The 25,918-nt window shown below is 52.6% G+C and overlaps 10 protein-coding genes across 10 annotated transcripts; 5 read left to right on the forward strand and 5 right to left on the reverse strand.

The window, feature by feature from the left end:
* Nucleotides 1-478: 478 nt before the first annotated feature.
* On the reverse strand, nucleotides 479-1,888 carry AA0111_g11347 (hypothetical protein; the record flags this gene model as incomplete). Its single annotated transcript, XM_028645201.1, has 1 exon — nucleotides 479-1,888. One exon carries the CDS (start codon nucleotides 1,886-1,888, stop codon nucleotides 479-481), a length of 1,410 nt encoding a protein of 469 aa, XP_028501058.1.
* A 657-nt stretch (nucleotides 1,889-2,545) lies between these two features.
* AA0111_g11348 (hypothetical protein) lies at nucleotides 2,546-2,892 on the forward strand (the record flags this gene model as incomplete). Its single annotated transcript, XM_028645202.1, has 2 exons — nucleotides 2,546-2,620; nucleotides 2,689-2,892. 2 exons carry the CDS (start codon nucleotides 2,546-2,548, stop codon nucleotides 2,890-2,892), a joined length of 279 nt encoding a protein of 92 aa, XP_028501055.1.
* A 274-nt stretch (nucleotides 2,893-3,166) lies between these two features.
* Nucleotides 3,167-4,206, forward strand: AA0111_g11349 (hypothetical protein; the record flags this gene model as incomplete). The annotated part of the gene is made up of 2 exons (XM_028645203.1): nucleotides 3,167-3,607; nucleotides 3,664-4,206. 2 exons carry the CDS (start codon nucleotides 3,167-3,169, stop codon nucleotides 4,204-4,206), a joined length of 984 nt encoding a protein of 327 aa, XP_028501056.1.
* Nucleotides 4,207-4,470: 264 nt separating this feature from the next.
* Nucleotides 4,471-5,509, forward strand: AA0111_g11350 (hypothetical protein; the record flags this gene model as incomplete). The annotated part of the gene is made up of 2 exons (XM_028645205.1): nucleotides 4,471-4,552; nucleotides 4,626-5,509. 2 exons carry the CDS (start codon nucleotides 4,471-4,473, stop codon nucleotides 5,507-5,509), a joined length of 966 nt encoding a protein of 321 aa, XP_028501079.1.
* A 455-nt stretch (nucleotides 5,510-5,964) lies between these two features.
* AA0111_g11351 (tRNA ligase 1) lies at nucleotides 5,965-8,475 on the reverse strand (the record flags this gene model as incomplete). The annotated part of the gene is made up of 1 exon (XM_028645206.1): nucleotides 5,965-8,475. The coding sequence occupies one exon, from the start codon at nucleotides 8,473-8,475 to the stop codon at nucleotides 5,965-5,967; it is 2,511 nt and encodes an 836-aa protein (XP_028501037.1).
* A 563-nt stretch (nucleotides 8,476-9,038) lies between these two features.
* AA0111_g11352 (Homogentisate 1,2-dioxygenase) lies at nucleotides 9,039-10,939 on the reverse strand (the record flags this gene model as incomplete). Its single annotated transcript, XM_028645207.1, has 7 exons — nucleotides 9,039-9,412; nucleotides 9,462-9,833; nucleotides 9,886-10,279; nucleotides 10,471-10,515; nucleotides 10,566-10,672; nucleotides 10,728-10,773; nucleotides 10,826-10,939. The coding sequence occupies 7 exons, from the start codon at nucleotides 10,937-10,939 to the stop codon at nucleotides 9,039-9,041; spliced, it is 1,452 nt and encodes a 483-aa protein (XP_028501039.1).
* Nucleotides 10,940-14,659: 3,720 nt separating this feature from the next.
* On the reverse strand, nucleotides 14,660-16,372 carry AA0111_g11353 (hypothetical protein; the record flags this gene model as incomplete). Its single annotated transcript, XM_028645208.1, has 5 exons — nucleotides 14,660-14,812; nucleotides 14,980-15,065; nucleotides 15,127-15,191; nucleotides 15,599-15,725; nucleotides 16,150-16,372. The coding sequence occupies 5 exons, from the start codon at nucleotides 16,370-16,372 to the stop codon at nucleotides 14,660-14,662; spliced, it is 654 nt and encodes a 217-aa protein (XP_028501038.1).
* An 812-nt stretch (nucleotides 16,373-17,184) lies between these two features.
* On the forward strand, nucleotides 17,185-18,618 carry AA0111_g11354 (hypothetical protein; the record flags this gene model as incomplete). Its single annotated transcript, XM_028645209.1, has 3 exons — nucleotides 17,185-17,241; nucleotides 18,470-18,530; nucleotides 18,608-18,618. 3 exons carry the CDS (start codon nucleotides 17,185-17,187, stop codon nucleotides 18,616-18,618), a joined length of 129 nt encoding a protein of 42 aa, XP_028501034.1.
* Nucleotides 18,619-18,860: 242 nt separating this feature from the next.
* AA0111_g11355 (hypothetical protein) lies at nucleotides 18,861-20,653 on the forward strand (the record flags this gene model as incomplete). The annotated part of the gene is made up of 2 exons (XM_028645210.1): nucleotides 18,861-18,873; nucleotides 19,038-20,653. The coding sequence occupies 2 exons, from the start codon at nucleotides 18,861-18,863 to the stop codon at nucleotides 20,651-20,653; spliced, it is 1,629 nt and encodes a 542-aa protein (XP_028501033.1).
* Nucleotides 20,654-24,357: 3,704 nt separating this feature from the next.
* AA0111_g11356 (hypothetical protein) lies at nucleotides 24,358-25,123 on the reverse strand (the record flags this gene model as incomplete). The annotated part of the gene is made up of 4 exons (XM_028645211.1): nucleotides 24,358-24,466; nucleotides 24,701-24,815; nucleotides 24,923-24,957; nucleotides 25,071-25,123. 4 exons carry the CDS (start codon nucleotides 25,121-25,123, stop codon nucleotides 24,358-24,360), a joined length of 312 nt encoding a protein of 103 aa, XP_028501036.1.
* Between the last annotated feature and the right edge of the window lie 795 nt (nucleotides 25,124-25,918).

Genomic DNA, 25,918 nt, shown 5'->3' on the forward strand with positions numbered 1-25,918 from the left:
ACCATGTCTTATCCCCTCTCTTGCCAACTGAAAAGCGTGGCATGCTGCAATACTACGCCCCTTCAGTGGCTCAAGCTCCTCTTTGGGCGCACTGCATGTTGGCTCCTGTCTCAGCAGGTTGAGTCGTTCAACGCTCTAGAGTCTATACCCGCTTAAATATGCTATAATCCAACACATCCTCAATTCCAGGCCAACCGAATCCAGTCTCATCGTGTGGATCCCGGACAAGGTGATAGGCTCAGCGGTGAGGGCAGGAAATTGCACTCTGCTTACGCTGTTACTCAGCTCATCGCTGGAGATAAATGCTGGTTTTTGCCACCCAGATATAGCTCGAATGCACTAAACTCCCAAAGCCATCAACACACTCGTGCATTACAAAGTTTGAACAGTGAATTGCAACACCCGAACAGATGCAATATCAACATCCAGCTATACCGCTGTCGCACTCTTAAATTCTACGGAAGGATCTTTACATGATCTATAGCTTGGGAAACCTTACCCTCAAAAACTGATTCGGCCACGCAACATCCAGACCCAACTGCCACGCAACCCTCAACACCCACTCGGGCTCGCGCATAAACTGCCTAGCAACTAGTACAACATCGGCCAACGGCTCTTTACCCTCAGTAACCTTGACCGCAGCCCTAGCCTCCTTTGCAAGTTCTGTATCGCTGATCTGGGAGACCGCCGCATCCGCCGCACCACCTTCTTCGACGATATCTCTCGCCTGTTCCGCTTCAGTAATGAGACCCACGGCACCGATGAAGAGACCAAGATTCTCCTTTTTAAGCTCAGCGCGTATCTGAGCAGCGATTTTAATCTGGTAGTCTTTTGAATCAAACATGTTGATTCTCTGCTCCGGGTGGTTGCCCCCACTGCTCACATCGAGGAGATCAACACCCAGGCCTGGCAGCAGTTTGGCGAGGCGGATTGAGCTTTCGACGTCCCAGGAGCCGAGCTTCTTGCCCTTTTCTGTTTCCTCCATCCAGTCGGTAGAGCTGATGCGGAGGTACACGGGCATACTGTCCGGAACGACGGCACGAATCGCTTTGATGATTTCAACAAGGATGCGCGTGCGGTTCTCAAAGGAACCACCGTACTTGTCCGTTCGTTGGTTTGTGACGGGCGAGAGGAATTGGTGGATTAGGTAGCCATGCGCACCGTGTATCTCAATCACATCGATGCCGGCTTTGACTGCTCTTTGCGCTGCGGCGGCCCAGTCTTGGACCAATTCGCCAATTTCCTCTTCGCTCAAGGCTCGAGGCGCCCAATATCCGCTGCTCTCGTCGTCTGCTGCCTTCTCATCCCAAGCCCATTCTTGGCCGCCCATGGGACCAACGACGTTAGATGGCCAGCCACCTGCATCGACGTCGGCTTTTACGCTGACTTTCCTCGTCCCACCAGCTGTTTTCTGTGCACCAGCAATCCAGGGTGCGCACGTGCTGGCTTTTCTTCCTGCGTGAGCTAGTTGGATGCCACTCTGGGCTCCTTGGCTTTTGATAAAGTCCGATACTCTTCGCAGTGCGGGGATCTGGGAGTCGCTCCATAGACCGGGGCAGTTTGGCGATATACGACCGTTGGCTTGCACACCGGTTGCTTCTATGAAGACTAGACCCGCGCCTTTGAGGGCGTAGTGGCCGAGCGTTGCGATGTGGTAATCGGTCAACGCGCCTGTGGTCGGCCCCTCAGATGCGGTGCTGTACTGGCACATGGGTGCTACTAAGATACGGTTGCGCAGCGTGGTGCCGCGGATCGTGAGGGGTGTGAACAGTGTCGGCGTTGACCCATTTTGCTGGGCATTGGGAGCTGGTGTTCCTGGACTGGTGATGTGTTTTGGGGTAAAGTAGGGCAGGCCTGGGACGCCGTTGTTGTAGTCTTGTGGTGCCATGTTGGGTGTTGAGCCTTGAGAATCGGTCCGACGATTGATGTGCAAAGGTTTATGGTAGAAATAGAAGGCAATGCTAGAGGAAATACCGAAGCTACTTGTGCCAGAGCACGCAATGTCGTTGATTTGTAAGTAACAACAAGTTTAGATAGTTACCGAGGTACGTGGACACTCGCCTGAATCAGCAGGTGGTCCTACAAAAGGATGTCGATCTTCAAAATCACCCATGTGTACAATGCTTCGTACAGGCATACTCAAGCACCCGGATGCCTCAAGCCTTGCCATTTGCGTGAGCGGAACTGCGACGTTTTTCATTCCGAGCGCATGTAGCCGCCCTCGGGAATAAAGGGAAGTAGGCAATGACGCCATCGTTGACAGCCGTGCGATTTGAGTGGAAACGCTCATATTTTGAACGAGACTGTAACCAGAGCTGTCGCAAAAGAAGGGTCCAGTGCTTACGTCCACGCGTGAGCTCGAGCGCGTCGCCATGTGACGTGCTCTTGATGACGTCAACGTAACCGCTCTGTCATATAGTATCCATACGTCTACGTACTGCAGTTTATCGACCATCTACACGTCCTTTGAATTATCTTCTTCACAAGCCAGACCTACGCATAACCCTCTTCTCACACAATCACCATCATCACACCACGCACCAACATGTCTGCACCACCCGCACCAAACAACCCTGGCCTTGTCTCTTCCCACGCCCAATATGTCAAGGGCGCTGCTGAGGTATGACACGATGATGCCTTATCCCGCAGATACTTTACCGCAGTGCTGAATACTGACTTTGTCAACAGGAGACCATCGGAAACGTTACCGGTGCTGAGGCATGGAAGGCATCGGGCGCGCAAGACAAGTCGCAAGCCGTCGACGCAATGAAGGCGGCATCAGCGAACCGTGATCCCAACCAACAAGGCATGGGAGGCATTGAGGAGAAGGCAGGAAACCTCGTCGGCTGTGAAGGCATGCAGAAGGAGGGTGCTGAGAGTAAGAAGCAATAGACGGCAGCCATACACGTTGCAATGAGATAGTTTAATGAGAAATCAAGTCCCAGACATGGGCAAATGTGCGCATATCCATGTATTTGTGTCTCTTCATGGCGATTCAAGATGTGCTGGTACGTCATTGCTTGTCGCATTGTGAAGGACCCTGAGCTCCGGTTGGTGAATTGGTGAAGCATGGTCCGTGTGACATGAGCTTGAGCTTGAGCTTCTCGAATTGAGCGCCAACCCATACACGACACAACACGGCTGTCGCATTGCTACCAAACGGACCATGGCGCCCCCGATACGCGCGCGCTCAATCAAGTCAGACGCTTTCCACGAGCACTTCAGGAAGCTCAAAACATCAGTCTACCAAGACAGTCCCCGCCCAAACGCCGTATCTACCTCGCACTACATCCGCTCAATATCCTGGAATGCGTCTGGTACATTTATTGCAACCGGTGCCGCGGACAGGACACTGCGCATCTGGAACCCTGAAAAGACCAATTCCAAGAACTCGACCGAGTTGCGCACGCCCAATACGACGGCCTCGCTAGAGCGTGTTTCCTTTCACCCAATCAACGAGAACGAGCTGGCAAGCGCTACTTCAGATGGCATGGTCAGGTTCTGGGATATACGGTCCAAAGCTAGCGTGGGTGAAGTCAAGGTTGGCGAATGTCCGTTTACGCTGGCGTGGACACCAGATGGCAACGGACTGGTCGCAGGAAGAAAGGTGTGATTGCATGACGCAAAACTCGTGGATACCGCACGTCCTAACATTTCTCTTAGGACAACCTCCTCGCCACCATTGATCGATCGACGCTCAGCGTCGTCTCGGAGCACCAACAAGTCTACCAAACCAACCAATGCGTCTTCGACTGGTCAGGCAACCACCTCTACTCGACAGTCGGCGATGGCAGTGTGCGACTTTTGAAATACCCGTCGTTTGAGAACACGCTCACACTCAATGCTCACACCTCGGCATGCTACGCCGTATCACTATCACCCAGCGGCGAGTACCTGGCAGCTGGTGGTGGTGACGCGCTCATCTCGCTCTGGGACACACAGGAATGGATATGCACACGGACGCTGGAATTGACGGGCGGTATCATCAAGTCGGTCGACTTCTCCTTTGACGGCAGCTACGTCACTGCTGGCTCCGACGACAAGGAGGAGAAGAAGATTCGTATTGCGCACGTTCATACTGGCGAGATTGTACACACGATTGATGTTCCAACACCGGCATTACATGTCGCCTGGCATCCATGCCGGTACATACTGGCGTATTCGGCGGAAAACCTGGGATTGAAGATTGTCGGGGGCATCAGCTAGTTTTGTCGTAGGAGCAGGATAGAACGAGAGTGGCGTTGCATTTGGTCTGCAGGTTCGTATATGATACCCACCATAATTAGAAAGTTCACGCACAGTATATACCTCGGAACCATCATTACAAAGCGGGCTTGTTCCCGTCTTCTGTGACGCAATCGTATCGAAATATGTCGGAGTAAACCGAGTCCGACGTTATACCCCGTATAGAGGTAACTTTCTTTCGAGATACCTTCGAATTACCACTACACCATCTACGACTCTATCATCATGGACGTAACAACGCCAATCAGGCCAGCCGATCTCTTCTCAGCAAAAGGACTAGTCGTAGTCATAACAGGCGGAGGCAGCGGTACGTCTCTCAAGCTTCGAGCTACCCCACCAAGCCCCGCGCCCTCACGTCAACAGCAAGCTCACCATATCAGGTCTCGGTCTCGCCATCGCATCCGCCCTCCACCAGAATGGCGCTGAACGCGTATACCTCCTCGGCCGGCGCGCCGACGTGCTCGAAAAAGCCGCCAACAACCTCCAATCCAACACACCGCGCACCTCGCAAAGCAGCAGCGGCTCCGTCCACGGCATCCCCTGCGACGTAACAGACCTCTCGTCTGTCCGGGCCGCCGCCGAAACCATAAAGAAGGACATTGGCTACGTCGACGTCCTAATCAACAACGCGGGTGTCATTGGGCCCAAAAACGGCGCCGACATTTACAAAGCAGAGTCGATCCAACAACTCGCCGACACCATGGTCGCCGGCTACGACGACTGGTCCCAAGCCATGGCTATCAACACGCAATCCGTCATCGGCGTCAGCGCTACCTTCCTCCCTCTGCTCGAAGCAGCAAACCCCCGCCGCGGATGGGCTCCGGGCAAAGTAACAGGCACAGGCAATGCGCGGGCGCGCGATACTTCCGCCGCGGAGGCCAACGGCATAGACACCGACGACGACCGCATGGCACACATCATCACCGTCGCGTCAGTCGCGTCGTACATGCGCTGGGTATCCGCGGGTCTGGCATACAACGCTAGTAAAGCGGCGGCTGCACACTTGGGCAAGATGATGGCAACGTTCTTGTCCGAGTGGGGTGTCAGGAGTAATATCGTTTGTCCTGGGCCTTATCCGAGCGATATGACGGCTGGTATACACCCGGTCTATGGCACGAATCAGATTCCGCAGGGGAGGATGGGCGGGATTGGTGATATTAGCGGATTGATGCTTTTCTTGGTTGGTAAGGGCGGGGCGTATGTTAATGGGACTACGCAGCTTACTGATGGCGGGAGGGTGAGTGTGTTTCCTGCTGTGTATTAGGTTGGGTTGTTGGGACGTTGGGTTGAGGTTTCTCTGGGATTGCATAGGTATTCATGGTAGAGTCTTCAGTCGAATACTTGGCGTCTTCTGAGCGCTTTGTATCAGCATCCTGAGGCATATTCGACTTTTCCTTTTACCTTTCCCAAATGAACTCACAGGTGATCCGTCAATTCTTGTGCAATACCATCAATGTACTCACAGACTTAGATTGGCTAGAAAAATGCCGCTCACACACACTCCTACTTCATCACATTCGATATGAACCCCTGACACTACCCCCAGGAATCACAAAAGACAAACGTATACTTTTTTTTCCATTATTCATGTCTGTCAGGTATCTATGCTTGAACTAAAACATCCAACCCCACACCCTTCATAATATCGTAATCCACTAACAACGATTCATCCCACACGTCCAGAGCTCACACTCTGATCCCCCATCGAAAAACCGAAACCTACGACCGACCCAGCACACCCCTCACACTCCCCTTAATCACCTGGCTCCCCCTAACGCTAACCTCGCCAATTCCCGTATCGCCTCCAGACCCTCCGTTCAACCAGCGCTGGAGTAACGCATTACTCTCCATGGGCTTGATGCTTTGATCCGCCGTCCCAACCGTGACATGCGCCATGGGGTTCACCGTCTCAAACAACAATTCCTCCGTCGTCGTAGTACCCGCCGCGCCATCATCTACCTGTAGCGTACTAGATCCATTCAACCTGACAACAAAACACATGATGCGATCGTCCCACACCACCCGCTCAAGTAAGACGTCGCATGTACCCAGCTCCGGCTCCCAGGCGCCACTCGAGTTTGTCTTCTGGCAGGCGTCGTGCAGTTTGCCGAGTTTGTCCCAGTACTCTTGGTTTTGGGGCGCAGATGCGCGGTGGATGAGAGTGACGTGGAACTCATTCTGCACACGCCGGGTTTGCTTGAGTTGCTTGTACATGCGTGCGGTGTTTGCGTCTTTGTCGTTGAACAGGGAATCGAGGATGGAGTTTATGCGAGCAGTGTCGAGGCGGACGGAGAAGTATTCCATGCGTGGTGCTTTCTTTGGCTTTGCAGGCTGAGCTTGCTGGTTGTTGGCTCCGCGTTGTTGGCTGTTTTGTTGGTTTTGGTTGTTGCCCCTCTTGTCGTTCTTGTTGTTTGAGAGGTCCATCTTGAAGTCGGGTGTGTAGTCGTTCATGGCCCATTGGATAGCAGCGTCCATATCGGGGTCAGTTGGCATGTCTTTGCCCGCGAATAGGGCGGGATACGTCTCGAACATCTTGCCAATGATTGTCTCGAGATTCTCGCGCGAGTCGACGGTCGGGTCCAGGTCGATGACGAGATCGAATAGATCGTCTGGCTTGCCTGAAGGGTCGACTGGCTGGAAGCGATACATGAAGCCCTCCATGATCTGGACAATCTCATCCCTGCCTTTCGAGCCTGCTTGAATAGTCTGATGATTGTCTCCGCGATCGAGCACACGCGTCTGTGTTGCCTGTCGAATGCGGTCGTAGTTGGATCGATCGTGAACGTAGTGCAGTGCGACGAACCGGGCGTCAGGCACGTTTTTCGAGATATCATTGATAATCTGATCCCGCTCGCGCTTCTGATGGTTGTTGCGATCGGCAATGACGACGGGATTTGTGACTAGCAAAGAAGAGATGGTGTCTGCGAAGATTTGACCACGTCCCTTCTTAGCCTTGACGTTATCATTCTGAAAATGACCCCAACCAAACAGCTTCACCAGAGCGAGAGCTAGAGTCGTCTTTCCGCATCCAATCGTCGCAATGGGAACGAGCACAATATTTCGGTCCGCTTTCTTGCTCTCGACGGGCCCGTTCTGCATTTCCTGCCTGATAATGTCTGCACCAGTCGTCCCGCGGAATTTGAGGAAGTCGTCGCGCATCTTAATGATGCCATGATTCGCGTTGTACTGCTTTGCCAGGTCCTTGTTCTGGGCAAACTGCCGTCGGGCAAAGTCTAGATACTCCTTGGTGATGGCCTCGTGCTTCTTGTAGCGTGGTGGCTTGCCAGCGATCAGAGCCCTTGTGCACTCACGCCACTGGCGGTACATGAGGTACGGCTCTTCAAACTTGTACTTGAAAAACCAATCTACATATGGCGCACCCTCAGACTCGCGTGCCTGGCAGCGGATGACGAAACCCTCTGTGTCGCGGCCTTCGTAGTTGCCCGTTTCTGCGACCTTCTCCAGGAACCTTTTGACTTCTTTGATGTCGTTCTCCATTACGTATGTGACCTTCTTCATACCCCACTCGTCCGCGAACTTGTCAACGAGGTGGCCGGGATACGTCGCGAACTCGGGCAGGTTTAGGTTGATGCCGTGGATGTAAAGACCAGCCTGGTCTTTGGTGTATGCTAAGACGTGCTCCTCGAAATCGTCATCGCATAGCTCAGCTACGAGCGTCGCGTTCATGGATCGAAGCGTCCGGGCAAGATCCTCCTTCTTCCTGCCCACACTCGTGACATGGCGCTCCACCCACTGCTCACCTACCTGGGCATGGCTAAGCTCGTCGCCTCGTGGACCAGTCGAGTGTTTGCTGCACACCAATAGCGTGTCATCATCTAGACCAGACACGAAGATGATGCAGCCGTTCTCCTTGACACTCAACTCGTATGGACCCTGAGTATGTTGCTCCACATTCTTCCACTCAGTCTTCCTAATCTCACCGTGGTTGAAGAACTTGTCGTACCCCCTTGTGACAATCTCGTAGTTGCCTTCCCGGTTCTTGTATGTAAATAGTCCTCGGGCGTATGTTGGAAGGTTCGCTTTCTTGTAGTCCCAATCGTTCATCTTCCATGAGTCGACGGTCCGGCCATTGGGTAGCGAGAACGTGTGTTTCTTGACCGAGAAGCCGCCATTGCCCTTCTTGCCCTGGTGCGCTTCGAGAGCATGAACCAGGTTGGTAATCTCTTTGGGATCTTGGGGCGCATACGGTGCTTGATCGCGGTGCGCCATGATCGCGGTCGTTCGAAAGGTGCGCCGAGAAGTAGGTGAGGCGCGAGCAAAGTTTCGCAGTGGACTGGATGTCTGAAGGGAGGCTACGGGTAAGCGAAAAGTGGTGCGTGGTGAAATGCAAATGTGTGCAAGCGGGGACAATGTTTTAAGAGCGATCATTCGGTCGGTCAGGCAGCAAACAGAAATGCAAGACAAAGTGCGCAGTAGCGGTGAGTCAACATTGGATGAGCACAAGGGCGTTCCTTACCAGGCTCGAATTGCAAGAACAGATATGGAAAGGGCGCAGGCAAAGGCGCAGTCGCGTTGAAGTCAATAGGGAGTCATTTCTAGAAATGTTTGGCCCGTTCGCGATGAGATCACTTGTGGCTGTGGCAGGGGCTTTCTTCCGCGGCGCGGGGACGGCACTAAGCCCGTTTGAGAGGGATTCCTTTCCATTGCATCGCCATCTTGAAATCTGCATCAGCAGAATATGCATGATATCTGTCATTCATTGTACATTGCGAGGATAGTTCCAAGATTCTAAAAAAGTTACTGCGCAGCATTCTTGACCTTACATAACCTTATCACAGCTTCTTCACGCCCTGCGCCAAAATCTTCTCAACCTCATCTTTGTGCTTCGAGAAGTTGTCTACCAGATTATCCCACATCTTTGGGTCATGCTCGTGCTTCTTCTTGCTGTTCCAAGCCCAGTCGGTAATGGTGAACATTCTGGAGCTCTCCATCATAAACGCAATAGCGCCCTTGGAGATCTGCATCTCGGGAGGCGGTGCTGCGCTAGCTGCTTTGAACTCTTCGTAGGCAACGCCATGGGGTACGAAGCCGCACTCGAAGCTAATGCCTCCAGGTTGAAACTCATCGGAGCGGCCTGCATATTCGCCGTAGATCAAACCCATGAGCTCAGACGCTCCATTGCGATGGTAGTATGGCGGTCGGTAGGCTACAATCCAGTCAGCATCTTTAGCACACCCAGAATCTTGACGACTTACTATGCGACGCCACATCCCAGCGCGGGCTGAAAATAAGAAAATCCGCAAGCGGTGCCGCAGGGTCGCGTGAAGGTGCGGTAATAACGCAGAAGATTGAAGGATCAATGTGATCAACCGAGATCGAGCCCACGTTGACAAACTTGGTCAGATCGTACTTGTACGGTACATAGTTTCCATGCCACGCAACGACGTCGAAGGGCGAATGTTCTTGCTTGCTGACGAAGAACTTGCCGGCTAGCTTATACACAATCTCCCAGGATTCTTGTTCAATCTCATACTTTGCAATCGGGTGCAAAAAGTCTCGAGCGTTGGCAAGTCCGTTCGCGCCGAGGGGACCGAGCTCAGGAAGCTGGAACTGCGAGCCCCAGATCTCTGCTCTAATTAGCTTCTCGTCTGCTCGTATAAGATTGGCTATACCACTCACCCAGAATGTAGCCGCGTGTTGGTCCCTCAACCTTGACTCTGAATCGCTGTCCTCTCTGGATAACACAAATCTCGCCTGGCTGCACGTACATTGGTCCAAACTCAGTCAGGATATCCAGTGCTCCTTGTTGAGGTACGATCAAGAAGTCACCATCGGAGTTTACCATTGCCCTCCTGTTCATGCTTGCATTGCAAAGATAAGTGTGGACAGCTAAACCCTCGCGAAGCGTAGGATCGCCAGAACCAGCAATGCTCTTGAGACCCGAGGCAAAATCAACGTCGCCATCGGTGGGAGTATCGAACGGAAGCCACGCAAGCTGTGTAGGAGAGACATGAACACGCTTGTTCACAGGGAGGAAGTTTGACTCGGTGTCTTCGTTGTCGGGGAGATCCGTCTGGAGCTTTTGTCAGCAAATGGACCAAGTGACCGCCTCGTTGTTTGGCCGCGCTATCCATCTGACCATGCAACCCCAGTTTGGCCCTTGCATGACTTGACCGGAGTTAAGCATCGATGACGTGAGGTGAATCCCGCAGGGCAACAACATCGGTAAAGGGGCATAGCCAATGTCCAAGAAGGGTTTCTTACAAATCCTTGATGCGCAACGGCCGGACGCGCCCTATATAGGTACGCCTAATCGAGGCGTCAGCAACAATATCCATTCTTCTGCTCAGATAGCCAACCTTCTTGTTCAGATGCCTTGGAGCGACGAAAGAAGAACCAGTCATCTGCTCCGCATATAGTCCGAATCTGACACTCCTGGGGTTGTTTTGGCCCTTTGGGATAGTTCCTGGGAGATATCGGTCAATCCCTCGTCGCGAGAGTCGGATTTACGCGATTCTCACCTGGCACTGCTTCTGATTCAAAGCTATTTCCGAACCCAGATTGATACTACAGAAGAACTGTCAGCAGTGAACTTGGACATGGCAAGATGTCAGCTCACCTCATATGGGTCGTTCTTCCTGGTACCAAATGAAGGTATAGCTCCATCTTTCTGCGTCTCTGCCCAGTGGAAGATGTTCTGGTACTCCTTTGGGTCTTTGAGTGGTTCAGGCATGATGACACTGTATTCGTGACCGTTCAGTCCAAGTGTTGCACAAGATCGGTGTGAGACTAAGATATTAGACCAGATGATTAGGCTCAGGTATGTTCTCTGCGACAGTGCAAATTATCTTGGAGAGAGATATTGGTAGACCAGAAAGTCTGGCGTCAAAAGAAGTGCATCGTCTTCACAATGACCCCACACTTGCTGACCCCACAACGTCGCAGGAAGCCGCATCGTGCATGATGGAATGCCCGGTCACCAAGTTCCCCTCCCTACGAATCCTATCGGCACATTGCCCAATCATTGATGATTCCGAAACGAGTTCTCGTCGTCATGCCTGGCTGTGCGCTGCGATGAGGTTGATTTGGGAGTGAGATGCGCAACTGCCGATGAGGGTCGAAGAGGGGTAGCTCCACGGCCCTGCGACTCCGGGAAAGAGCGGACTTCATGCGGCCCCGATTCGCTGATTTTACCCTACAGTGGAGCAATGGTTTTGCTTGTAAAGAAGTTTGTAAGTACATAGTCAGCAACGGCAAGGCGGCTGTCTTAGGCTTGGTGGTGATTTACTGATGTTACAAGTCGAGTTGTTGCACAATAGCGACTTTTGAAATACATGAAGAAGTTCGCGATACTAGACATGCTACGCCGTATGCACAATGGCTAGGTAGAGAATCCTCCCCAGATTCCTGGCTCATGAGGATTTCGCTTAGCCCCACGATGCGACTCAATCTACGAAGTACCTAGGTACCTGAGTCAGGACTGTCGCCAAAACGAGATCATGTTAATTCTTCATCAAGTCGACAGTGACAACGCAGCGAAGGTCTCGAAGCATGGTTTAGTATAGAGCACAGTTCGAAAATAACGTGATTCCTCACAGTCACAATCTCCCGTCGCATTCCTTTCCGCATCTTCCCCGTCTGACCACCCCAAAGAAGATTATGCAACACACCATCAATACAATCATCCTTCCCGTTCCATCCATCATCATGATACCAGTCCAGAAACGTCAGCGCCACAATGAAACCTGTTCAGCCCTATGCTCGCGAAGGCTTATCGGTCTTGCAACCGGACTTCGCCTATTCTCGATGCGAAGATGACCCCCAAGAGCTGAGGAGACCAACCTTGCATACCCGTTGTGATAACTCTCCTGAACTTGCATGAGATCGCCAGTCGAACTATTTGTTCGTCTGCGAATTCTAGAATCGGGTTGTGGTCGAAGTTGGACCGCGTGGTACGGAGCAGCTGAGCTCGCAGTAGTCTAGATCCAGAAGTACACTACATTCAATCTGGATATCGACAGCGTCAACATTGTGTGGTACACACGACTGTTAGCAGTTGCTCGGTCTAGAATTATGTAGAGTAGATGGAATACTTGATGAATCTTCCGCAACATCGCTCCGGTCCAGTAATATGTGGCCTTGCCGTCGTGAGGCGAGCGAGGCTTATAGTAGTCAGACAACGACGCGTCTAATAACCCGATAACCACGTCCTTTACGCGTCCATGGAACTTCTCTTCTCCGTCTCTAGTCAAAGCCACACACTACACCTACTCTTGGTTCGCGTTACGAATATCAACCACTCTTCGCCACAAAAGAAGCCCAAATGACCATCCACTGACAGAACTACCCTCGATCTCCGCACTGTCCTTACACATGATCCAACACCAAGTACGCAAAACCGTACACCTCCATCGGCATCGAATACCGAGAATCCTATCATTCCTGTTGCTCTTCTGTTTCCGAGTGTACCCATGCTGTTAGTTCCAAGCCTCATGCCCGTCGTCGTCTCGGAATGACATCATGTCGTCATTATTATAGTACTTGACTGACCGCTCATTCATGGTGAACCAAATTTTTTTGCTTCTTCTCATATGCTCTAATTCAAACGCTCCGAGACCAAACTAGTGCGATCGTGAGAGGTGTTAGAAACGGAACCGCGTTTCCCGCCCAATAAGAGAACGCGAACCTATGTTACTGAGCAGTTCCTTGTCATTTCTTGACCGCCTCGTCTCGCTCCAGCAAGCAAGTAAACGCCTCGCGCAATCAAGCGTGCAAGTGCTAAGTACTAGCCTTGAGATCGAACCAAACTGTTTACTACTGTGTGCGGAAGGAGAGCAGTGTATGGAAACGCGCCCAGCGGCCACCCTGCAGCCTGCTTTCGACCCCGTCGCACGTTATTGTGGCTTACATGTAAATGCGCCGCGCTGTGCGTAAGCGCCCATGCCATGCGCAATCATGGTCGATGCGGGGTATGCCTATCCCTGTCTCGTCCCTACACCACTACAACTTCCATCGCGATAATAACGCCCACGCCCACTTCTTTCCCAGCCCAAGACTCGGGTGTATTTTTGTTTGTTTGGTACACAGGTATCTGTAGATCACGATGCTTCACCACATCCCCCATGGATGAACCTAGACCGCTTGATGGCCTTGTTCGTTAAACTTGCCTCTTGTCTAGTTCCTCGCAAGAAAGAGAGAGAATGATGAACCTTGAAGTAACAAGAAGCTATATCCTTACACCTCCATTTTACAAACTTTTATTATCGTTCGCGCGATATGCGATCATGTTCGCATGCAAATCATGCATTCTGCAATCACCCGACAGAACACCCAGAGTCATGTTCCAAGCACCATGTCAAATACGCAACCAGTCCAAACCCTAAATCCTAGCCCCGCCACTCACACTATACCCTTACCATAGGAGGTATTGCGCGATGCAACAGCAAGCATACTCGTAGCTCGTTAGAACGCGCAAGATGGTGTCAGAGCCGTTCGCAGCGTTTGCGGTTTCTTGCTTGCGACAGGACTACCAAGACCGAGGCGGTGCATTCTCGGGAGTTGCGGGACCCTGCCTTTCGTGATGGACGATCTGTGATCGGCACTGTCTACTGGTCTGCGCCTTTTTTTTGACGTATGCAGTAGAGGGAAGGTGTATGGTTTTATGGTTTGCTGATCGCGACCCTGCGCTGATCGGTCGGACAAATTGCTCACATTGCACTACTTCGTACGAGAAGTTCAGAGTAAGAGCAAGAGCCAGTCGGATTAGCAATACGGCTTCTTGGTGAGATAAGGCTGGCTGCTTTGTAGTGAACTCGCCACAAGGTAAGCATGATCAACGCAAACATCCGAGAGGCTGATTTGATGGGATTGGATAGGCTACGCTGCGTCGCGTGTGAGACAAGAAACAACCTCGCGAGAAGCCAAATCAAGTCAGTCACCAACTAGCAACTGGAATGTATGTAACAGGTATATTGAACATGAAAATGAACAGGTTTGGTAGAGTCCAGTCAAGCATGCAGTCGGAGCGTCGGGCTTGGTAATGCAAATGTGGCCATAGGTTAGTGTATGAAACGATGAAACGCTCCTTTGAATAACGCGCTAGATCCTCAGTCTACGCCCGTTTCGAGCTCATTCTGAAGCTCGCGACGTTTGGTGTGGCACATCTTCTGTGGCCAACCGATCAATCACAGGGCGGGAGAGAGCGTCGTAGAGAACGCCGTGTGCGTGACTAGGCAACGTGATGGGCTCGGAACAAGTGTATCGGAGGCATCCTTGTAGACGATTGTTTTTGCGTCAAGAGGCAATATATCGCTCTGGCAGACATGTCTGACAATCGATAACATTCCCGACGCGCGTTGCGTTGCGTCGACACTCTTTGTATGTACAGCGCCGCATAGCCACGATATCCAACGTGACACTCGTGATGCATGGGAGGAAAGGGAGAAGAAGAAACTCAGTCGTTCATCCAAGCAGCCACACGGTTGCCGCCAAAACGTGCAGCGAACCGTAGACCAGTCGAGCCCATCGGGAAATACGAGACGATGTACCATAATAGACATACTAGTTGGGCAATAGCCGCAACAAAGGTGAGGATGGTACTGTGGAGCTAATCACGCGGACAACGTCAGTAAACATGAGCTAGTATGGAGACGATAATCGATAAGGGCTGGCGTGGGGGGGCAGGTGGATGTTCGTTTTCGGGCAGCCATGACATGTACAAGGGTTGACATGTGCGCAGGGATCATATGTACTGGGGTAAGAACTTGAACCTACACCTAGGGAAAAGAACAGTGTGAGAGCGATGCTCCCAAAGTAAGCAGCCGTGAACGGAAGCCTCGGACCAGAGGTGAGGTGCTGGACTTTGTGGGAGTGTCAGCAACGGTGATGATGGTGGTTGGCTTAGGAATGAGGCTTGCTTACGGTATTGAATAGGGCCCATCAGGACACCCCAAGCTGCCAAAAAGAGAACGCTTCCCATGGACCATCTGCAATCAGGCCATGGTTGTTAGCGCTAACGTCCTTCAGGTGATGTGCATACGACTTGGCAAGGTAGAGTCTGGACTAGACGTGAAGGCTGTCTGCACCCTGCAGCGCGCCGAACCTTGGACCCGCATGATCGCTACAAAGGGTCCAGTGCCGATCTCACGGTGGCTAGAGAGTCAAGCGACGCAATTCGTCCAGGTCAACGTCCGCAGTCGGTGAGCGGAAACATGCGATCCTTGGAGACATTGCAGATTGCATGAGTTCGCATAGCCGTGCCGAAGGACGCATACGGTATGTGCCAGTGCCTATCCGCCTTGTATGATCTCACCACTGGCGAGCAGGCTGCATGCAGGGCGTCCTTTTGACTGGATACGAGAGGCAACAGAGACAAGACGAGCTGAGAACTTACAAAATGGCAAACTTGCGTGGCCTGAGCAGGAAGACAGGCGTGAACATCAGGCCAATGCACGTAGCAAACATTGCCAAGGCAGCGAGCAGCAGGCCGCCAAATACGAGCAGCCGGTCCCACCGACTCACTGCAGGTAGTGGTTAGCGCAATGAGCATGAGTCAAGAAGGGAGGGAGAGGGCAGTGTGAAATGCGATGGTCCTGCATCCGAAGGTGGTAACGCAGGAACTCCCTTGCTGTCACATTGCCGGTCGTTGCGCGGCCGGATTGGTGCAAAGGCAGACGGAAGGGCAGATGACACGTTGATGAGAGGAATTATGGATATTCTCCACAACTAGACAGATGCTCATTTCAAGAATGCCATATGATGTCCATGGATGGAAGACAAAGAACCATGGCTGTGCGGTGAGACTAGTCTCAGAACGTCGTCGTCTGATGACATCACGCGCCACAGCTGGAGTGTTGTAGTGCGCGGGCATATAGTGTGCGGGGGGAGTGGACGTGCAAGGTGAAGGTGTTTTTCCGCGGCATGTAATGGAAGACGTAGACTTACGCGCAAACCACCCCTCTTCCTCCTCTCGCCGAGAGGGCGCTGGGAGAGGGGCGCCCGGGTTGGTCTCTGTTATGGGGAGTCTGACATAGCCACCCTCGCCGAAGGGATTCAGGTTCTGTATGCGGCCCAGGAATGAGGGCGGCGCCGTGTTGACGGGGGCGGGATCCTCTCTCCTACTCCAGCCGAGAGAGTTCATCGAGTCGCGGAACGAAGCGGAGGCCATGGTAAAGAATTAGGGTAAGGGTAACAGTGAAGACGTGAGGTGCGAGCTTCGAGCCTTGGAAGCCGCAGCAGGCGACACAAAGATATGCGGGTCCAGGTAGCTGCCGTCGACCCTTGTCTAGCAGAGATTCAGGATGTGGCTGGAAGGGAGGGCACAGCTGCCTAGTGTCGATAAGTGTCGAACAGGACACAGCAGCGGTTTGTTCGATTCGGTGCAACTGCAACTACTGCGACAACGGACCGGAGGATTTCGTGCAGATGATCTGCCTGCGGTGTAGGAACAGGCGTCTCAGATAGGACGACGGATGGGCGAGGCTTGTGACGAGGCCGCGAAGGGTGCGGTAGGTGCGATGGGCGACGCGAAAGGTGTAGCGGACGGTGCGATGGGCCGGGGGCAGCACCGTGAGGGCGCTGATTGGTCGAGGGGAACAGCAAGGAACTCTCCGGGTGCTGGGTAGAGAGGGTTGGGCTGGTCGGTCGTATACGGTGACAGTAGTAGACTCAGTTCACATCAGTCAAGGTCGGCCGTCGATTAGCGTCCTAGCGACTAGCGCGCGATCGTCTCCCGCTGCGACATGGCTAGTCGACGCTTTCAGGTAGACGCACACACACACACTCTCTCTCCCTCTCGGACACTTCGGCTAAGCCAGTCTAGCATGTCTCCCTAGACCTCGAGAATGAATGACGCTTGATACTGAGCCCGACTGTCCTTTAGTGAGTCACATTGCGCGCCCTCACCCAGCTTTGCTCCAAAACCGGGTAGCTGAGACATGATTAACTCGTCGTGACCAAAAGAGGCCACACCTTGCTCGCATGGTGGGCGCAGGACCGGGGTGGGCAACAGGCAGAGCCACACGCAGCGTAAGGCGGGTGAGCATGGCAAAAGAGCCGCCAGGTCAACTCGAGTGTATATTATGCTGCCGTGCCGCGTCCAATAATTCCTCTCCTGCCTAGTAGTCCCACCCACTGCATGTCCGTCAGCATCTTGTCCAGACGTGTCCGACTTCTCCATACAATATATCTGCGGACCACTGCGGGCCGAGCTTCCTCCACAGCCGCCATCGCTGCCTCTGTACGCCGCAGCACGTCATCCCTTGCTGTCTCTCCGAACCACATAGCTACCTCACTGCATCGCTAGCCGCGACTTGCTTTGCCGTACAGACGCCCCTTGCTGGCCTGCGATCCGCGGATAACAGGCTGATTCGCCATTGCCAATAGCTGCTTGGCGCAAGCGCTAGCAACACCATCCTCTCTGACCGCCTTCCGGCTTAGGGCCCTCCCACACCGACCAACTCGCTTCAGCTGCCCCGTCCTCGCTCTCAAGAGAGAGCCGCTGCAGCCAGCGGAATATCTTCAGCCTGTGCTGCATACAGGCGCGCAGACTACAAGCACTGCAGCCCGCCTACCACGCTTCCTGGTCCACGGCTCCCAGCCCACATCCCACCCTTGATCCCTCCCCGCCATATACCCCGACATCCATCTCCATATCCCACCTCCGGTATTTTACCCACCACCATCCACGCCAGTCGCACAAACGAGTCGCCTCCATCTATTCACTTCTCGACTCTCTGGACGACGACGACCCTTCGCCCCTCACCTCGACAAACAAGACAAACCCCTTGCTCGCCCCACACTGATACACCAACACTACGACTACCCTCAACCACCAAGTTTGCTGTCTCCTCACCGGAGTAGCTAGCCGTTCGAGCGACCTCACTCCATTTCTCCAGAGCCGAGAGACCGAGTGTTGCAGGTGTCATTGCCATTGCCATTGCGCCTTCCTCTCAATCGTGAGGTGAGTCAGCGCCCGGTTGCTCTTTCCTTTGCTGTTACCCTCTCTTCACCACCACTGCCACCACCACTCCTCGCTTCAGCCTGCATCGTCAACACCAGGTCTAGCCATACCGCGACCGTGTGCGACTGTTTCGCTGCTTTTGTCCTCTGTACCACCATCCCCACAGCGCCGGGCTGCAGCACGGCTGTCGTTCGCCGTCGCGCGCCTTGCGGGTTATCTACCTGTGCACTACTCTGATGCACCCACCCCTTCAACCGCTCAACACTTCAGACTGCTGGACTGTGCGCTGACACATCCTTTCAGTTCGACTACAGAACCGCAGCCACGAACACTGCCGCTCATAGCCGTAGCAGGTTCCAGACCGGTAAGCGATAATTCCCGCCATATTCCTGGAACGACGACTGTTGCATAAGAGCCATAGCGCTAACATCTTCTGCACAGACAAACAATAGCTCTCTGACCCAGATTAGAGGCTTGCTCGCACTGTCCTTGTGCTCATCAAATAGCAAGCATCTGCCAGGATCTTTAAAGGGACACAGAACGCCTCGTGCTGCAATCATCCTGCAAGCTTGCGAGTACATTCCTTAGTCACTTGCTTGGGCCGACGTCAGATCGTTTCAGATCTCACACTCGGCACCAGCATCGGCCCTCGGCCTCACATACCCACATTCCTGGAATACTGCAACCCACAGTAATGCCAAAGCCTAGTAAGTACGCCTTTGTGACATTCCCCGCTCTGCACTGTCATGAGAACGTCTGCCGAGTGAACCCAGATCTCCTATATCAACTTCTCCCCCCATACTTCCTCTTTCGTCATTTCAAGCGTCAATTTCTATCATGTACTACGAGACAATACTGACTGTCCCTCAAGCGGACGCTCTCTTCACTCCTCCCTCTTCCTACTCTCCTCAGAAGCCGATTGCAAGGCTGGACCTTGGCTTCGACTCTCCCTCTGACGACGTGCTAGACGCTGATATCTTCAACATGACTGGCACAGGATCACCTCAAACATACATTAAAGAAGAGGTCGACGAAATGTCGTTCAACAACCGCTTTTTGGGGCACAACGGCCTCGACATGAACCACCAATACGCTAACGCTCAGTTCTCTGGGCACGAAAACGCCAACGGCATCAACCCCTCCGAGCTCAACATGAGCGGGAGCATGATGGGTAACCACTTTGGTACCAACAGCTACACGCAAGGCGGAGCTGGTATTGCCGACGACGAGCTTGCTGAATCTCTGGGCACTTTCGACCAGCAACCAGGCTTCAACAACTTTGCACAGGAGCAGGTTGGCCAGCAAGACTACTATCACAACCACACCAACAACACAAGCATGAACCAGATCTATTCCAACACACCGGACGACCTACCCATTCACAGCCCCTTCAATCATCCTGGCAACTTTGACTTCAACCAGTACCAATCAGTACCCCAGAGGATGAACTTCCCTGGCAGCATGCCGAGTGGATCCATGCGTCAGCGAATCACCATGAGCCGGACTGGTAGTGACAGCCGCACTCCCATGTCACCCAAGACCCCTGCCATGGCCGGTCTCCACCTCGGCACTCCAGACTCTGGTAACTTTACTCAGCCAATCATGACCAACATGCATCGCCACCAGAAGAGCGTATCTGGCCAGTGGGATGGCACTCCTGGAAGTGCGCATTCATGGATCGACTCACCAACTGCGTCGCCCCATACTGGTGGTCTGCACCACCAACAGATCACCGATGTCTTGCATTCGGGCAAGCACAACTCACTCCCCGCCAAGGTCGACATTGGCCAGAACGCGGACGCAAAGAAGCGCCGACGTCGGGAGTCTCACAACTTGGTCGAGCGCCGACGACGCGACAATATCAATGAGCGTATTCACGACTTGTCCAGACTCGTACCCCAGCACCGTCTCGAGGACGAGAAGATCCGCAAGCACATCAACAACAATGGACCCTTGTCACCTACTATGGGAGCCAGCGGTATGTCGCCTCCACAAGCAACGTCACTTCTTGCTGGTGGCCAAGGAAGGCGGGCTGCTGGCAACATCACACAAGGACTGCCAATCGAGGAGAAGGACAAGGGACCAAACAAAGGAGACATTCTCAACGGCGCTGTCAGCTGGACTCGCGATCTCATGTGGATGCTGTCCAAGAAGATACAGGAGTGTGACGAGCTAGCTGCACGACTCCAACAAGCCACTGGCGAAGAGTGGGTCACTGAGCAGACGGAAGATGAGAAGCGCATGAAGACTGAAATCCTCGAGGCTCTTGAGAAGAATGGCTCTGGTACCTTCCGATACTCGCGAGGGCCAGGTTCCGGACTCCGAGTGCCCAAGCACACCAACTTGGCTGGTGAGCCTCTTAGCGGCGTATCTCCACAAAGCCTGAGTCCCGGCATGCAGAGCACTGGTAGCGGTTCTGGATCGAATCAGCCACAGTACTGGACCAGCCTGAAAGAAGAGGATGAGTACGGCATGGACATGGGCTGATCTGAAGCATGTCAGATAACCCAATTCTTCCGGTCTCCATATCTCTTTGTCGATTCCTTCACTATGATACCCCGCGATACCCCGCACCCGTTCCTGCATCTTGCTTGATGCATACGCTAGAGCTACATCAATGAGGCTAAAGGCGCCTCAGACCGGTGGACCATTCCTCGGTACATCATCGATCATCACCCTTGAGCCTGCTCTTCGCATACCGTCTCTGCTGGCCAAGGACGGATGAAGCTTTCGCTTGCATCAAGCACTTCCCATCTCGTTGCATAATATGTTCTACCCCTCCGTGGCACATCATCACCTTGGCTTCCGCTCATCATAACCCGAGCGTAGCCTATCCAACCGGAGCACAAAGGCCTTGGTCGCTCCGGTATTCGGCACGCACTCCGTACACAGCGGTCTCACCTGTCACAATAGCTATGGCCACACCTTTCTGGCAGCTCTGACGACTCGCTCACTTTTCTCATTTAGTCTTGTCTCATTTCGCATGCAAGTGGCGTTGTTTTATCTGTAGCTTTCGCACCTCATCACCCTTGCGCTTTTTTAGTCACAATTTTTTGGTTACAGGAAGGTACCTCGTTAGCATGGTCGGCGCGTTTTCGGATTGTTGGCGTTCTATGGTGTGGGGAATTGTGTTGCGGGAGGAGAGTAGGAGAATGATGGACATGCAGAAGACGTTCGGATAATGCTGGCTATGGATATGATGGGGCCTGTGGAGATTTCTTGTTACTTGTCGTTCTGTTACCTAGCTTATGGGCGCGTTATAGGTTGGTTGGTTCCAGCTTCAATTTCATCTCACATGTTTAAATATGGCTTTTTTGACTTGTTCAAATGAAGTGAAACTGGTCGAGCTGCCGCAGTTTGCCTTGTTCAGCACACTAAAGCCAAGTCTTCTTTCTGCCAGACTAGAGCTTCACAACGCCCATGATCTGCAACAATATAAGCAAAGTGCCATTGACGTTGGCCCGCCGCTCATACGAGAACACAAACCGTGCTCATTGGACTACTCTTGTCTCCCAAGCCGCGGGCATCAACGCCACATTCAGCATAGAGGATTAGCGCTAGATCTTGTACAACGACGACGCTCGCTGCTAGTCCAGAAATAAGCAAAGGAAAAGGTCAAGTCACACCCGCATATTGCGCCATCTTTTCAACGGCGGCTTGCTTGCTTGCCGCGGAATGGGGCTGATGGTGGAGGGGGAGGGGTGGAGGGAGGGGCACAAGGGGTAAAAGCAACTTTCATAGTAGACATGTACATATCCGAGCGAGGAGCTAACTTTCCGACGAAGGATTACGCCTTGTTGTGAGACCGGACTAGAGTGCTCGGTTATCTCGGGTGGTGGGGGAAGGAGGAGGAGGAGGAGGGAAGGAAATAAAGATGTAGATTGTGAGTGGATGGATGGTTAGGAGGGTATGGGGAAATGGTGATATGGTAACATGGGGAAGTTGGAATGGCTGGGTTGTTATGCATGCATGTAGGCTGTGGGATGACTGTAAGAAAGAAAGAACAAGGGAAAGGAGAGATGGAGATGGCAATGTAAGTTGGTGTTGGGATGAGTTGAATTGAATTGAGAGTTGTTTGTTTGTTATCGCTTGCTTGTCGCGGGTAACTGGTAAATTGAGCAGTGTCGTAGAGTTCCCGTCATCCTCCTTTTTTTCTTCTTTGACATAGCCGCAAAAAAAGAAAACAAAAAACCCCTAGTATGGACTACAACGATTTTCTCAATAACCTTCTTTGTCCAGCGGTAATACGGTTACCTGCATATTTTCCCACCCCACAGTCTGCCAGCTGATTGATTGATTGGACAGTAAGTCAGAATACCAAAGGAGAGGGGGCACCGAGTGTTGCTTTTGTTTTAATTGGTCACGGGCCTGGAGGCCGTTTTCCTTTTGTTACTTTCTCTCCCCTGTCTGTCCTAGGTATTTGGCACACAGACCGATCGTAGTGTTGTTGGGCGGGAAGAAACAATGATGGTAAACTGGGTGATCTGCCGGCAGGAAGCGGGGGAGGGGACAGGGTATATGAGAGAGGGGTGGATATATGTGATATGAACATTCATCACTTGCATACGCATGGGCATTAGCATGGGTTTGCTCGTTTGTATGTCGGTCATTGTCGGATTGCCATGGTTTCGGTTGGTGGGAACTTTTGCCGCAAGAGAGAGATTCTTTGCATTATGTGAGGAGAGTTTCCCTCCATCTTCCTCTTGGTCCAATGGAAAGGTGGGGTGTCATGATAGTTGATTGCCTGTATGCAGCACAGAGAGACTCAACGACAGCATGATCCACCTCCTTTGGCGAATATCGCTACACGGCCAACTACGGCCATTATGGCGTGCCTAAGTTGTGTAGCAGTATTCAACGGAGCGGAGTGGAGGGGGGACGGAGGCGAGAGGAGGGGGGTTGGTAGTACGATCGGTGACCAGGGTTTTTTTCGGTTGATCAAGGACGGGGGTTGTGACTGGGTGGTTAGAATCGGTACTGACATCTGTTGTGTAACGTGCTTACGCATGCAGCGGCAATGGGTTAGCATTCTGTTAGTCGATAGTCGATCGTTGAAGTTGATAACGACAAGTGTGATATGATAGTATATGCTATTATGCCGGTAGTATTCGCGACCCCGGCTGCTGGTACTCAGGATGAGGGTTTTGACATGTGAAAGCACTTTTACTCAACTTCCACATTGGGAACGTCAACGCACTTTTGTCTTGAAACTGGAGTCCGCGCATAGCAAACTATATGCCACATTGTACAATGTCTAAACGTCCAAACGCCATCCCGTCTCCTGCGCGCTCAGCAACTGAGAACGCTAATGTGCCGACGACGTCACAGCGCGACCACACCGTTTCAAAGGAACTCGGTCGTGTGTTAGCCGACCATCGTACAGCAAGTCTCAGTGCGCGATCCGATAGCCGGGCATCGACAGGGAACAGGAGAGCAATGTTTGGTACGAGTTGATTCTCGTTGGATTGGGTCAAGTCATCGGCGGTATTAGCTAACCGGCTGTACAACGGTTACACCTACCGATCTGCAGTGAATCTAGGCTGTGGGGGATGACTTGCAGGTCTCAGTTGAAGATCGGTAAGGAAGAGATAGTCGCCACCGCAGGAGAACAGGAGATGGCGATCAGTGGAGAGGGGTATTGTAAGAGTATGGTAACGGTAAAAGGAGTGTATTCGTATCGCCATTCTGTCAGGTCCCACAGAGAACGATGTGGCTCAGATAATGCTGTGCTATCTGCAACGCTCTGTCTTTCGTATGATCTGTTGTGATGCCTGTGCGTCGCGCCGTCGCTCCCCGTGTCTACAGCATCTGTCATTGACAGCCGTCATCTGCATGTCTTGGTCTACTCTGCTCTTTTGTGTTCACCGAACTTCTTCGCGAACATCGATACCAGCCCCACAGCGCCCAGTACCTCGATCATCCCCACGTCTCATCTTGCGCATCACCAGGCAGGATGCGGGGCGTCCCATCAATGTAACCTATCAGCCGAATTTTCTGCAGGGCGCGCAAGGCAGGCACTCGCGGGGTTCGGGTGCATCGGCTTAGACGTTGAGGGTGCGCAACAGGAAGAGTGGAGACTGTATTCGCAATGGTAGCGTGAACTTGGTTCTTCGGATGCTACCGAAGTGTTGGCCATGAGGTTACCACCCTCCTCACCCCAACAATATGCGGCATTTGGTACCCCACGAGGTCTACTTTTGCGACGTTTGAGACGAGGTGGTCGTAGGAGTTTTCGAGCCGGGGCCGTCACTGTCGTCGCCGAAGCCTAGGTTTCTAAACGAATCAGGAGCCATGAGATTCCTGTAAGCACAGAAGTGGTCAGCAATACTCTTATCAAATGCATAAGAACGTGCAGGACAAAAGAGAGTGTATGCGACTCTTTCCGGAGGCTGTCGGGATAATCTGGTGGTATGAGGGCCGTTGTCTTCACCCTCGCTTGCTCTGGAACGGAGAGCGGAAGGAATATTTCGCAATGTGTGTGTAACAGGAAGGCGTAGAGTATAGCCCGAGAGAAGGAAAGCTTGGTGTACGTACCGGTCCATACGGCATGATAGGTAGGATTTGGAGAGGTTGCGGCATTCGGGGTCGTTGGTCCCGCGGTGGGATTTGATGCATCGGAGGTACGAGAGCATGATCTCTTTGCATTCGCCTGAATTGAACTGTCAGTATATTCTGTATGTATCTCAATGACGGATGCGGGCCAAGGTAAGCGGGACAGGTAGGTAGGATGTATAAGTCGAGGGTGGGTTCGCGTACCGTCGTGATCGAGAGGAAACGAGCCTCGCTCTGGCCTGGAACGGATTGAGAGTCAGCAAGAATTCGTAGGAAGACAGAAAGAGGTAAATATGTGCTGTGTGTCTATCTGATGGCACAATGCGACTGGCGCGTTGAGGGAAGAACTTACGGATTTGGCCTGATGACCTTTTGACCAAGTCCAGCGCCTCCAAAGTTACTCATTTTGAGGTATTGAGCGATTGAAAAATGTAGTCGAGGATGTTTCGGGAGTCCGTGACGCGGTGGTCGAGTGCAATGGTCGTGGTGAAGAGTGGTGACTGTGGTGGAGTGAGCATTAGACAAACTTAGCGCCATTGGACTCGTTCGCTGGCCAGTGCTCTGCTTTCATCCTTGCAACCTCGGAATGACGCAACCACCGTCGAACGTCAAGCACGTTATGGCTTGCCAAAGACGCGCTTCCATGTTCAATCAATTCATGCGTAGCTTACTCTCTGTTTAGAGTGCGTGGTACTAGGCTTTTAGGAATGACTGTCGCGAGAAGCCGGGTAGCAATCTCAGTTGACAGCGCTCACTTCTCGTCATCTTGTACGATACATACTCCATGAGGACGGAGAACGTGTCTTTGGGTCTGCTCGAGCCTGATTTGTATGGAAACAGTCATTGGGTATTTTTCGATCAATACCACATACTCATGGTTGGTCTGGTCATGCAAGCGCCAGCGCGCGGTGGCGTCGTCGCCTGGGCAATGCGCAGGTGAGGGGTTGCGCCTTACTTTCACTCTACCACCATCGAACCAAGACTACAATACTATCTAGGGAAGCCCGACTCGCTGTTAAGCACGTCGCTAGTATGAGCGATGCTCATCAGACGCCCCGCCTGCCTCCTGTTACATTGAATACCTCTCAGTATTCATCAGAAGTTACGACCACGAGGCTGCCTACACCATCCCAACAGAGGTTTTGCGAGCCTTGCAGGGCTTTTCTCCGAGGAGATAGTACAAAATGCTTTGGTCCAGAC

This window comes from Alternaria arborescens, assembly GCF_004154835.1.
Source record: "Alternaria arborescens strain FERA 675 chromosome Unknown contig_48, whole genome shotgun sequence".
In the NCBI taxonomy this organism is placed as follows: domain Eukaryota; kingdom Fungi; phylum Ascomycota; class Dothideomycetes; order Pleosporales; family Pleosporaceae; genus Alternaria; species Alternaria arborescens.